This window comes from Podarcis filfolensis, assembly GCF_964270895.1.
Source record: "Podarcis filfolensis genome assembly, chromosome: 8".
Taxonomy (NCBI): Eukaryota; Metazoa; Chordata; class Lepidosauria; order Squamata; family Lacertidae; genus Podarcis; species Podarcis filfolensis.
Window position 1 is genome coordinate 47,852,301 of NC_139611.1, and position 12,719 is coordinate 47,865,019.

Genomic DNA, 12,719 nt, shown 5'->3' on the forward strand with positions numbered 1-12,719 from the left:
GGGCAGTGTTCTTCAACATCGGGTGCCCAAACGTTATTACATCCATCCAGAGCCAGCTTAATAAAGTAATAATTATTATTATTATTAATAATAATAATAATAATAATAATAATAATAATACCCCACCCATCTGGCTGGGTTTCCCCAGCCACTCTGGGCAGATTCCAGTGCATATAAAAACATAATAAAACTTCAAATGTTTAAAACTTCCCAATACACAGCTGCCTTCAGATGTCTTCTAAAAATTGTATAGTTCTTTATCTCCTTGACATCTGATGGGAGAGCGTTTCACAGAGAAGGTGCCACTGCCAAGAAGGCCCTCAGTCCCCCAGCCCCTCCCCAGATGGTGTCCCTGCTAATACAGGTGCTACATAATACTGGTTCTGATTTGTAAGAGTTCAGTTAGTGTGGCAGCACCTGCACTTTGGTACTCCCTGCCTATTGATACCAAGCAGGCATGCATTTCTTTTTGGCACTTGCTTAAAAAACTCTTGTTTAGACAAGCCTGCCTAGATTCTTAGAAAGTTGAGGTAATTTTAATCAGTTTTAATATTTAAACTTTTGTATGTTTTAAAGTACTGTTGTCATTTTTTCTTGATTTTTTTGTTTTATATTTCTGTAAACCACTTTTGAGGGTTTGGTTTGGTTTTTCACAATCAAGCGGCGTGTAAATGTTATGAAATAAATAAATTCCCATCATCCTTCACCATTGGCCATGCTTGCTAGGGCTGATGGGAGTTGTAGTTTGGCAGTATCTGGAGGGTCATAGGTTCCCCACATCTGGCCTAACGGTAGTACAGGCCATTTCTGGGAAGGTTTTCCAGCTAAGCTGCATTGACCTTCAACAACTCACATTAACTGTTTTTCAGCACCTGTTAAATCCCTCCCCCAAAAATATGGAGAAGGAAGCCAAGAAGTATCTGCTTGATATTATTTCTCAGCACTCCTATCATCGGCAAACCCATATATCAAGATTTTTCAAGAACTGACAAGTTTCTGTATTTGAAGACAGCAATTTTTTTTAAAAAAAAAAAAAGATTTCATTGTCAGCAACTGCAATTTGGCATCCCCTGTTATCAGTTTTAAACTGGAACGAAATTCCCGTTTGACATGTTCCTTGTCAACATGACTGCCACCTTTGTAAAACTGATTTTTTAAACCATATATATAATTTTATATGCACAGCATTCTAGTCTATTCCCTACTGTTTGAAACCAAAACTAATTTAGCTTTCATCAGTCCATAGCCAGTCAATTCAATGTCAGAGCGTATCAGTGCACAGTGCCTGCTGTGCACTTTAAATTCATAGCAGACCTGCCAAAAAAGAATTTGGCAAGAAAGCAGCAAAGTCCCTTTCCCCACCGATAGGATCAGAAAGGCAGACAGCAACATAATCAGTGGCTTTCTTATCCAAGGAATCTACACTCAGACCATGTCTACATGCAGGGCCGGCCCTACCATTAGACAGAGTGAGATAGGAAGCAGACGCCAGGGGCTGTGGAGCAGACAGAGTTGCATGTGCCACCCAATCTGCCCTGCAACCCTAACCTAGGCTGCTTCCCTCAGATACTGTGGAAGATGCTACCCTATCATCAATGCTGAAGGAAGATTCAAGCGCAAGTCCATTTCGCTTCTATATGTGGATTTGGAGAGGTGGCATCATCTTGTCCTTTACCTCAGACAGCAAAATGCCTTGGGCCAGTCCAGTCTATATGAAGTGTGTGTGTGTGTGTGTGTGTGTGTGTGTGTGTGTGAATGAATGAATGCTGATTGACAGTTGGAAGAGGAATGAAAACAAGGGGGTTGGAGATGGAGTAAAGTAGCTGGAATCCCAAACATCAGCACACTATGCTGCAGCATTTTGTTGCAGGCCTCACTTGTATATGCTAATGTTTGAACTGTATTATTGTTATTGACATGCTGATTATTTATTGAAGTTATTTATTAATGTTATGCCTAGCATCTCCAGGCAGGGCTAGGGAAGACTTGTATCTGGAATCCTGGAAATCTGCTCCCAGTCAATATAGACCAGGATTGGAAAACTGAACTGGATAGTGGGCCAGAACCTCACCTTTCCTATCCCTCATGGACGAGGTTTGACATCACAAAGATGTCAGGTGATGATTGCTGAGACTTCAAAGCACCACAAAGGCCTTGCAAAGAGCCCTGCATGGTGCTTTGAAGTGCAGCTGATTTGCAAGCAGCAGGCTTGAAAAATAGTACATCAGTCAGTATTCAGTGACTTCAAGTCTGCATTCTGCAAGGAGTGGCTTCACAAGTGAGTCCCACATGCAGAACTCAGCCATGCAGCTGATCCAGGTGCATCTCTATCTGCCACACACTTGCCATCACTGGCATGTGGGACAAGTGGCCATGAGTTATGGGAAACAGTCGTGGGTCAAACTGGGAGCCATGCTGGGCCAAACGTGGCCTGAGGGCCAAAGGCTGTCCACCCCTGGTGCAGACAACACTGAGTTAGATGGACCAATTGTCTGACTCAGGATGTCCACTTCCTCTGCTCTTCTTTGAGTGGAGGACATAGCTCACTGTTAGATCAACTGTTTCAGGTTCCATCTCCTATAATACCAGAAAGTGTCTCACTTGGAATCCTAGAGAGCTTCTGCCCGCCAGTGTAGACAAGACAGAGCTAGAAGAACCAAAGGTCCAACTTCTTATACCCCCCCCTTTTTTTAAGAACGGAGCATGATGGATATGTCAATCAATGACACATGGAGTTCAGTGTCAGCCTCATTGCAGAGTTGCAGTAAAGCACCAGGTCCTTGGTCCTCCCCCACCCAGCTAGCTTATAGGGGGACTTTTCTTCTCTCTTCATAATCTTCTATCCAGGCAAAAGCATGAAGTAGACATCTGAACTGCTGAATTAGAGAATGCTCCCCAGCATGCTGCTCCCCGCACTACACACACAGAGACCAAAAAACAAGTGAGATCAAAGAATCCCTGCAGTCTATTGAAATACAATTGCTTCCAAATCACATTGTGGTGTTCCAGGCTTAAAAGAATGGGTCACTGCCATTTTATTGTGGAGAAGCTACTGCTAATGAAAGGAACAATGGAAAGATTAGTGCTACCAACCATGTAGAAGCAACACCACTTTCGGTTTAATTGCAGTGAACAAAGCAAATAAGAAAGAAGGCTAGCCAAGTGACAAAACATAGTAAGGGAAGGGGGGTGGAGACACAAATGGTGGTTGTCCACAAGAGACTCTCAATCACAGCACAGGATTCCAAGCATGTGGTTACACCCCTGCAGCCAGAATGGTGTCCTCCACAGCATGTTGAACTACAACCCCCAACATCCCTGATAATCAGCTATGCTGTCTGGGGGCTGATGGAGTACAATGTCTGGAGGGTCCCACCCTTGATCAAGAGTGTTGCTTCTTATTCCAGGAGATAGGTCAGAGCTGGAGAACCTGTAGTTCTCCAAACGTTTTTAGGCTCGCAACTGCCTTCAGCCCCAGACAACATGCTCAATGGTCAAGGATAATGGAAGTCAGGAGTCCAGCAACATATGGAGAGTGGCAGGTTTCCCATTATTAAGACAGGTGGAACCTACCATAATTGCCAGAAGCAGAGGAGTGGGACTCAGTAGGTAACAGGAGTGGAACTTCAGTGCCAAAAAGCCTGTTTGTCCTCTAAGCAAGGGTACAGGGTTGGTGCAGAGGACAAAAGCATCACATTAGCTACTCCTTGTTTACAGAATCTTGATCATTGTTACTGCATTGTTATTGCAAACTGATAGAAAAGTGGTTATTGACTTATGTTCTCCATGCAACTGAGTAAATGAAGGCATCTCATTCAGACCTGAATATGTAAGAACTGGGAACAGCTGACATTAGGAGCAGGACCACCAGGTGTGGTCCAACTCCTCATTCACTCACAGGGGCAAGGAGTCCTACAGCATCAAACCAGTGGTCCATCTAATCAAAGCATTGTCCATTCCAGCCTGGTTGGACAACAATTCAAGTCATCCCTGATCAGTGACCATGATGGCTGAGGGTGATCACAGTTGTAGTCCAAAACATCTAGAGGGCATCAGGTTGGGGAGGCTCTGAATGCAGCTCTCAAAATATTCAGATAGGTCTTTCCAGCCCTGAGACCTGAGGTCATTTTAAGAGATGAAACAGGGAACAAAACCTAAGATTTTCTGTGCACAAAGTATGTGGTCCGCCACTAAGCTATAACCTTCTCCCCAATCCTTTCTGACAAATCACTCTGAAGAATGTCTTGCATCTCCATCTCACGCTTAGTTGTAGAGTATTGGGCAACTTCATTTATTCACCTAACAAAAAAGTGCTATATTTTTCCCAATGCATTTTCATCAGTAAGAGCCAGGCACGTCACTTTACTGTAACTGTCAGTATTTCATTCTTGTCTGCACTTCTGAGCTAAATTTCAAAAGCTATTTAAAAAGCTTAATCATTGCAGTCTTTTCTGAAACCACAAAACATTCAAATCCACTCTGCTGCCAACGTTGCACTCCAGGGATTCAATGCTTACTGAGAATAACCCTGGATGAAATCACACCAGGGCCACAGCTAATTTTAGTTGCATGTAAGTAATATAATAACATACATAAAGGTAAAGGGACCCCTGACTGTTAGGTCCAGTTGCGGATGACTCTGGGGTTGCGGTGTTCATCTCGTTTTACTGGCCGTGGGAGCCGGCGTACAGCTTCCGGGTCATGTGGCCAGCATGACTAAGCCGCTTCTGGCGAACCAGAGCAGCGCACGGAAACACCATTTACCTTCCCGCCAGAGCGGTACCTATTTATCTACTCGCACTTCGAGGTGCTTTCGAACTGCTAGGTGGGCAGGAGCAGGGACCGAGCAACGGGAGCTCACCCTATCGCGGGGATTTGAACTGCCAACCTTCCGATCGGCAAGCCCTAGGCTCAGTGGTTTAACCCACAGCGCCACCCGCATCCCATAACACTCATAGTTGTGTGCAATTAACATAGCATCTCATTCTGATATTGTTACCTTAAAAGACAGTGAATAGTAATTGAAGGTGGCCAGCTGAAAAAGGAAACAGGGATCCCATGCTCTGAAGAATTGAGTAGGAAAGGGAATTTCACCAGGTGTAACTTTACATATGCAGGACCCCTAGTCTATTTTTCACTCAGCTACCCTACATGAACCTATTGCTAAGTAATTAATTAGGATTTGAGGTTTAGAACATTCTTTTAGCATATGTACCAATTTACTTCAAAACAAAAACGGGGACTCTTCCATATGACCTGTTTATTGAGCATTCATCTTGGTTTGCTTGCACAAAGCTTACACAGAGGTTAGACTATGCCTGGTCTGATTTGAATGCTGGAAAGTTCTGCAACATGCAGTCATCTCATTTTCATTCACTATAATATGTTTGCATGATGCTTATATGTCTTCCCACTAATCCTCCCACACTTTGTAGTGCATTTCTCCATCACGTTCCTAACTACAAAAAGTCTGTTGCATATTTTGAAGTGGATCTGGTGTGCTGGAGCAAAAAACACTTCAATACATTTCAATTTCACAAACCTAAATTTCCAGTGTGTTCTTGAATCCCTCCCACAAAATATGACAATCTGGATACAACCTTAACAGTATAATCATAAGAACTGGCTCTAAATGTTTGTGTGTGTGTGTGTGTTTGTTTGTTGTTATGAGTTGGGTCCAATGTTAGCTCTGCTCAGAGTAGACTCATTGACATTAAAGGACATGACTAACTTAGGTCCATTAATTTCAACTGGCCTATTCTGTGTAAAGTTAATTGCATACAACCCAATGATTCTGACATTTTTGGAATCTGACAGGTACCAGCAGAAAGGGGCAGTTGGGGAGTGTATTGGAGGATAGAAGGCGGAAGGCTGGAGACACTGTTAGTTGGTGAACATCAACTATGAAGTTTAAGTAACAGACTTTTTGGGTGAGAATTTTCTGCAGTTTACTAGAGTGCAGTCCCAAATCAGTAGCATCCATTGTCCTTCTCTATTCCCAGCATCTGTGATTTCATCACACGCTCCCCCCAAAATTATCCACATCCATAAAGACTAGAAACACAGTCTAGGAGTCTAATAGACAATTGGTTGGCACCAACTGCAGCAATTAAAAACTTGGACCCTTTTTTGATAGCCTATGTTCTTAGTAAGAGTGTTAGTCATGATGGCCATCAAATGAGTAGCCTTCAATGAAAACAACCTCTATGCTTCCCTGCCCTTCACTGTGGTTCATATGAGGAAATGAGAGTTAACAGTAGAAGAAGTATGAGCAAAGACTATACATACATACACAGGAAGGATCTCAAACCTTTCCAACCAGTTACACATATATACACTGTGAATATTTTGGGCAGAAAAGAAATTCCCAAGGATTAACATCTGCACATAATTGCCCTTAGAAGTACTTTCAGAAGGCTTGTCTTTTCAGGAACCAATCTTAAGATAACCACTAGTTTAGCACAGAAAGATATCATCTGTAATTATAGCTCTCTTGTTGAATATGATTACATTGGCAAGACAGGTAATGGGGGTGGGGAGTTGGAAGAAGGATTGTATGTCAAACTGAATGTTGCAGGGTCATAATAACTGTGTCAAAATGAGTCCATCCCACCTGCATTCTCTTTAACAGGTTTTGGATTCTACTGTTCCTTAACGGTGTTCTTGGTACAAGCCAAGGCAATAAAGGAAAGGGTCTGGAGGCTAGGTTGCATTTGAGGGGACAGCATACACTTACCAAGCCTACGCATGTAGATATGGCTACTGAAGAAGAACTATAGTTCCTTATAAATCCCTGATAGAAACACTGTTCAACTTCATGTTCCTGAGAATGCACGATGCCATCTTCCCCAAGCACCTGGACAGTGAAACCATTGCCAAAAAAGGCCGAAAGCTGGAGGTCCAAGAGAAGTTCCTGTCCAAATGCTGAAAATTTATAGTGCAAGGAACTCTTGGAGCTCGCGGTTGATCGTTTCCTTCTAGCACTGCGCAAAACATCATGCGTGATGTACGATCCACTGGAGTCCACTTCAACAGGGGTGACAAAGATGTAATCTGGAAAGGGAAAGGGTTTATTAGCCATCAGCCTTCATGAGCCAAGGGCATGCCTGTTCATTTATCAGTTGGTTAGTTTTAGGCTTTCTTGCCTAAAAAATTAACCTCTGTAAGACATTTTTATGCAGCAAAACAGGTTTTCAGTAGGGCACATTCGTTATCACCATTTGCAAAGTGGCACAGGGAGTCTGCAGTCTGTGTTGATACAGCCATGCATGCATAAATACTTCTAAAGCAATGTCAGCCGGCCCCACATAAATGACAAGGATTATAAAACTGGACTAGTTTCCTCTCTGCCCTCTGATCATTCCCGCCAGGAGAGACGGCTTGGCGTAGCTGTGAAGTTTCCCACAGTCACTTTGGAAAAGATATTTGTCATCACCAAGGTGTCGTTTTTTCCTCCGTTGTCCCTTCAATTAATTGATGACAAATGGGAAGGTGGCTTCCCCACCCCCGTGCAATCTCCCTGTCTCTCAAAAGCAGAGCAAAGAATACTGCAGTCCCAGGAGGAATTGCACACAATTTGTTCAACTGGATTAAAGGATTTAATTATTAGTGTCTCAAAGGATTCAGCGTTCTCCTCCACTAATCCCACCAATGGCAGCTTGGCTAGTCTGGTTTTTAAGGTTGTAGCTGTTAAGAAAGATCACCTCAAACCTCTAAATTTTGCCTGTTTCTGCTAATTCAGCTGCAGTGTGATTTCTTGTTCATGATCAAATAAACAAAGAAGTACAATGAAAAGATTGTGAGGCAATATACCTAGAACAAAATTCCTAAACCTGGTCTGCACTGCTGCATAGCTGTCAACTTTTCCCTTTTCTTGTGAGGAATCCTATTCGGAATAAGGGAATTTCCCTTTAAAAAAGGAAAACGTTGACAGCTATGCACTGCTGATCACTGGCATCCTGATTATGATCCTATGTGCATTTATAGGTGACAGGATGAACATGAAAGGATTACATATGCATGTAATACTGGCTCCAGGTTTTGAAATTGAGGCAAGGCACTCCAGAGGGGCGGGTCCTCTCTCTATAGCCCCCCCCCCCGCTCCAAGACATTGTGGCTCACACACTTGCCCACCCATTTTGGCCCCAATCCATACAACCAGAGAGAGAGAGAGAGAGAGAGAGAGAGAGAGCACATAATGCAGGTGGAAGGTTTCAACTCATGTCATGGCTTGCATGCCTGGGGACAGCAGACGAACATAGGCAGTGATAGCAAAGAAAATCAGGAGATAGGCTGGTGCAGCAGTGGGGTGCCTCTGGGTCCAACAAGCTATGCCCACCTGCCCTGCACCTAACATTCTATATGACAACAAGTGTGCATCAGGTAAAGATGCGACCTCCTGCAAAAAGCAGAATTTGCAGGCATTGCAATCAGCTGATCAGCAGCACCTGCAAAGCATCAGATGATTGGCAGGTAAGTGAACTATCTCACCTGCCAAAACAGTCAATGGGACTTAGAGGAGGCCCAGCAGGGTGTGTGACCTCTGCAGGTCTCCTTAGCTGGGTCTCGGAACTCTCCCCAAGCTACTATCCCTCTCCCCAGGCCACACCCCTCACCCCCACTTTGCTCCTGCCTTTACACTTTTGCTTGGATGGAATGTATCCCTGAACTCTGATCATGGCTCTTGCTTGCCTGGAGTAAACTAGCCTGCTGTCCAAAGGTAAATCTTACATTAATTGCTTTGCTCAGTTTTGCCTCTGGTCCTGCTCACCACAGGAATAGAGCCCTCAAAAGTTTGCCCAGAAGGAATGAAAAAGTTTTCTGTAGAGGCTTGATTTTAGTTCTAAATGAACTGAGAACATTTCCTGGAATATGCCCCCAACTCCCCAGTGGTTGCACATTGTGGGGGAATATCTGTCATAGTAAGTATGCCTCCATAGGAAATTCTGCCCTTCCAATTAAAGCATTTCTTTAAAAATCCCAGATTTCCTAGGAGTTCTAGATCTTCAGCAACATCTGTTTCCACATGCCATCATCATAATGGACTATATCCAAAGCTAGGCCCATTAAAATTAGTGAAGATTGATTAATGTCAATGGGTCTACTTTGAATAAAATTGAGTTGGATATAATCCAATGCTTTTCTTTTTTCCTTAATGGTAATCTGGACAAGGAAAGCAACTGGCAGAGCACCTTTCTCTGCCAAATTTGTATGGCAGGACAAATGCTAGAGATAGAGTTAAAGTGGTGCAGAATTGCTAACTAGCTCATCCTGCATTATACTCTTCCAACTTTACAGTTCTATGCCTCCATTAAATGTAAGCAGCAATAGGTTGCCTTTGTGTTAGACAGTGGAAATGATATATCACAAGCCTTTCACTTTCCAGTGGTGTTAATCAGTGGCAGAAGTTCAGGATGCTAAACAGGCTGGTAGCCAAAAATGCAAGCAGCTGCGAGAGGGAGGAATTCCCCAGCGAACAGACACAAGGCACACCAGGATTTGCCTTTCCCAGTCCTGTGCGCACTGTACTTGTTAACACTCCCAGCTAGCAAGAGCATCACGCTTCGATCTTCCTGAGCTACAGAACATTCACAGCTGGACATCCTGCTGAATCTATTTGTATATAGATATCCACACAGAACATGAGTAGGGTTTTTTGTATTCTTCTGCAATATGAGCTGGAGTGCTAAAGCATGCCATGCAATTGTTTGTAACATTAACTTATCTTTTTTTTAAAATGGGAGCTTCGTCTTCAGTCGATGATTGCCTGCAATCACCTGTTCTCTTTGAAATCTAGGAATCATTGCCTGCCTGTTCACACACGTTTTAATACACTGCTACATTACATTAGCATTTCATTCTCTTTCTTTCATTTTGGTCAGAAGGCTGGAAGTGCTTTGAACGTATAGAGATTCTTTCTACTGAGATGTTTCAAAGAGAGAGAGAGACTTGATCTATTTCTTACAAATCCTTAAGCACATATGCTTTATTGTCTTCCTTTCTTTTCGCACTTCAGGCTGGTTTCTTTCCATATTGCTGAAAGAGTTGTGCAAAGAGACTGATATTCACCAGTTTTTGTTCACCAGTCATCAGGAATGATCTCCACCTCTATTTCATTTACACAGAAGCAAGCCCTTCTGGCTCCAGTGACATTAATTTCCAAGTAGCCCACTCTTTGATCCTCCATGTTGAAACAAATGGAACTTTTATTACAGCTTAATTGGGTCTGAGCTATCAGGGTACATATTCTGTAATCCTTCCACCAATTTCTCCAGACTGTTCCTATAGTCTATTGATTCTATAGCCGTTTTAACTTTCTGTTGGACTAGATGACCCTTTCAGTCACTCCCAACTCTACAATTCTATGATTCTATTATTTAAACATCAAGGGCAATAGCCATTAACAAAGCCGTTCTCCCCAAAATTGTTCAACTCTTACCAAACCACTAACACAACTGGCCATCACAATGTTTAGCCTCTTATTTATTTCTGTCTCAGCAAAGAAATAGCTCATTGCAATTATTGCATTGCTCACTTGTCACAACCCTCAAACAGTCCCATTTTACAGATGAGCCACACTGAGGCAGTCACCTGCCTCAGTCCCCCCACAGTGCAATCCTATACACATCTCTAGTCAGAATTAAATTCCACCGATTTGCGTACCATTTACTCTCAGGAAAGTATGTATAGCATCACACCCTCAATTGAACTCCATAACCAAATCAGGATTTGAACACACCTGGTCTCTTAAGTCCAACTTCCAGCACTCAATCCACCACAATGGTCCAGTCATCGCTACTTTTGACAGAATCAAAGCATTGGTCCATCTAGCTCAAGAGCATTCACACTGGCAGGCAGCAGCTCTGCAAGACTTCCGAAGGGGCCATTCCTAACACTACCGGGAGATGCCAGGGATTGAGCCTGGGACCTTCTGCTTGCCAAGCAGGTGCTCTGCCCCTGAGCTATAGTCCTTCCCTGCTGAACTATGGTTTGCACAGTGGCCTCTGGTGAAACTACTCCCAACCAAAGAATATGAAGAGTTTCCCGCCTCCTGCTCCCATGGGCTCCCGCACAGGCGAGAAAGAGGCTCATTCATTCGCATTGTAATGGAAAAGGATACGAACCGTGGTTAAATCCGCCGATGCCGCCGCTGTCACCGGTTAACGCGGCCGCCAAGGACACGCAACAGAGGCAGCACAGCTGCAGACTCTGCAAAAAGAGAGAAAGAAGAGGGGTATCTCAGGGATACGTGGGGAAACCTCGATCGGATCTCGCCCCGATGGCTCCCACCACCACTTACCTTTGCAATGCTGCCGAGCCAGAGGATGGTGAGCGAGTGCATCGGGGTGGCGTTGCCGATCGCCACGGGCAAAGTCCACAGGAAAAGCAGGAGGCAATCCATGGATTCTTCCTCTCGCCTCGGTACATCTGGGAAGGGGGCGGCCAGGAGTGCGCGGTGGGTGGGGGTGCGGTCGGTTTACCTGTCGCGGCCACCGCCGCTGCCGCCTCCAGCAGCAGCAGCAGACACGTGCAGCGGGAGATCCCGTCTCCTCCGCCACATGTTCGGGGAGATGGTCATGGGGATTGGCATCCCCCGCCTGCACCGCCCACCGCGGGCGCAGGGCAGCCCATGCAGAAAGGAGCGCCGAGGAGAGCCTGCTGCTGCTGCTGCTGCTGCTGCTGCCCGCCCGCCTGCCTTCCCCGCCTCCTCCGCGGCCAGCGCGCAGCTTTTGAAATCGGCTGCAGCTCCGCCACTAGGACGCGGCGGCCCCAAGGCGCAGCTGCCCCGGCTCGCTCGCTAACTCGCTGCGCGTCGCAGCCCCCGGGGAGCGGGAGCAACGGCTCGGAGGGGGCGCAGCGATGGAGCGCACCAATCGGGGTGGGGGAGAGACAGAGAGAGAGAGGAGGCTGCTTGGTGGCTCCGGGCGCTTTGGCAGCAGCGCCTGCTCTCAACTACCGGGGATGGGGCGGGCGCGAGGAGGGAAGAGAAGAGAAGGATCGGCCCTTCGCAGGCTCCCCTTGCTCTGGGCTGCTCCTTCCTAGGTTCTGTTTCTTTGATCTTCTTTAGCCATTGGAATCTTACTGTTCTTCTTATTGTTGTTGCATTGTATTCAGCCGACCTCTATGCACAGTAGGCCCATTGGTTACCAAGGCTAAGTTAGTTGTGTCTATTAACTTCGACGGAGGAACTAGCTTTGGATACAAAGTGCTGCTACTGTGATCTAAGTGCTACTCAGAGCAAAGCCATTGGAATTAATAGATCTGTTAGGCATGCCCATTGATTTCAGAGGCGCTGCTCTAACTAGGACTAAGATTGGATATAAAGTATTAGCTTTAATACACCGGAGGAATGACCATAACTTGTGTAATTGGTTGTAAATCACTTAGAATCCTAAAAACCCCTGTCTGAGACTTTGCTAGAGCTCAGTGTAGATCAGGTGGCTATGTCGTGGCCTTCTAGCTATTGTTGGCCAGGCTAGCTGGGACTGATATGAGTTGAAACTCAACATTTGGAGGCAGCAGGTCAACCATCCCTGATGTAAACAGTGCTGAACAACGTGGACCAATGACATGACGTTGAGGCAGGTTCCTATGCTCCTAATCATGGTCATAATGATCATCATCGTTGGCGAAGGAGGAGAGGGAGTAAATCACAGAGCAACTCCAAGCAGGTTCACTCAGAAACATGTTCCAAACGTGGCTCATTCCCAGGCAAGTGT

At 45.1% G+C, this 12,719-nt stretch overlaps 1 protein-coding gene across 3 annotated transcripts in view; it reads right to left on the reverse strand.

Moving 5' to 3' along the window:
* Positions 1–11,756, reverse strand: part of ADAMTS18 (ADAM metallopeptidase with thrombospondin type 1 motif 18) — a 96,839-nt gene extending 85,083 nt beyond the window's left edge. For 2 of the 3 annotated variants that reach the window (XM_083629819.1, XM_083629818.1), the window contains exons 1-3: positions 11,300–11,756; positions 11,124–11,208; positions 6,737–7,053 (exon numbers count right to left, since the gene is read on the reverse strand). In XM_083629819.1, coding sequence (XP_083485945.1) covers positions 6,737–7,053; positions 11,124–11,208; positions 11,300–11,401 — 504 coding nt within the window. In that variant the 5' untranslated portion in view covers positions 11,402–11,756. The remainder of the gene's footprint in view (positions 1–6,736; positions 7,054–11,123; positions 11,209–11,299) is intronic. The other variant, XM_083629817.1, reaches the window with a different exon arrangement.
* Positions 11,757–12,719: the final 963 nt, after the last annotated feature.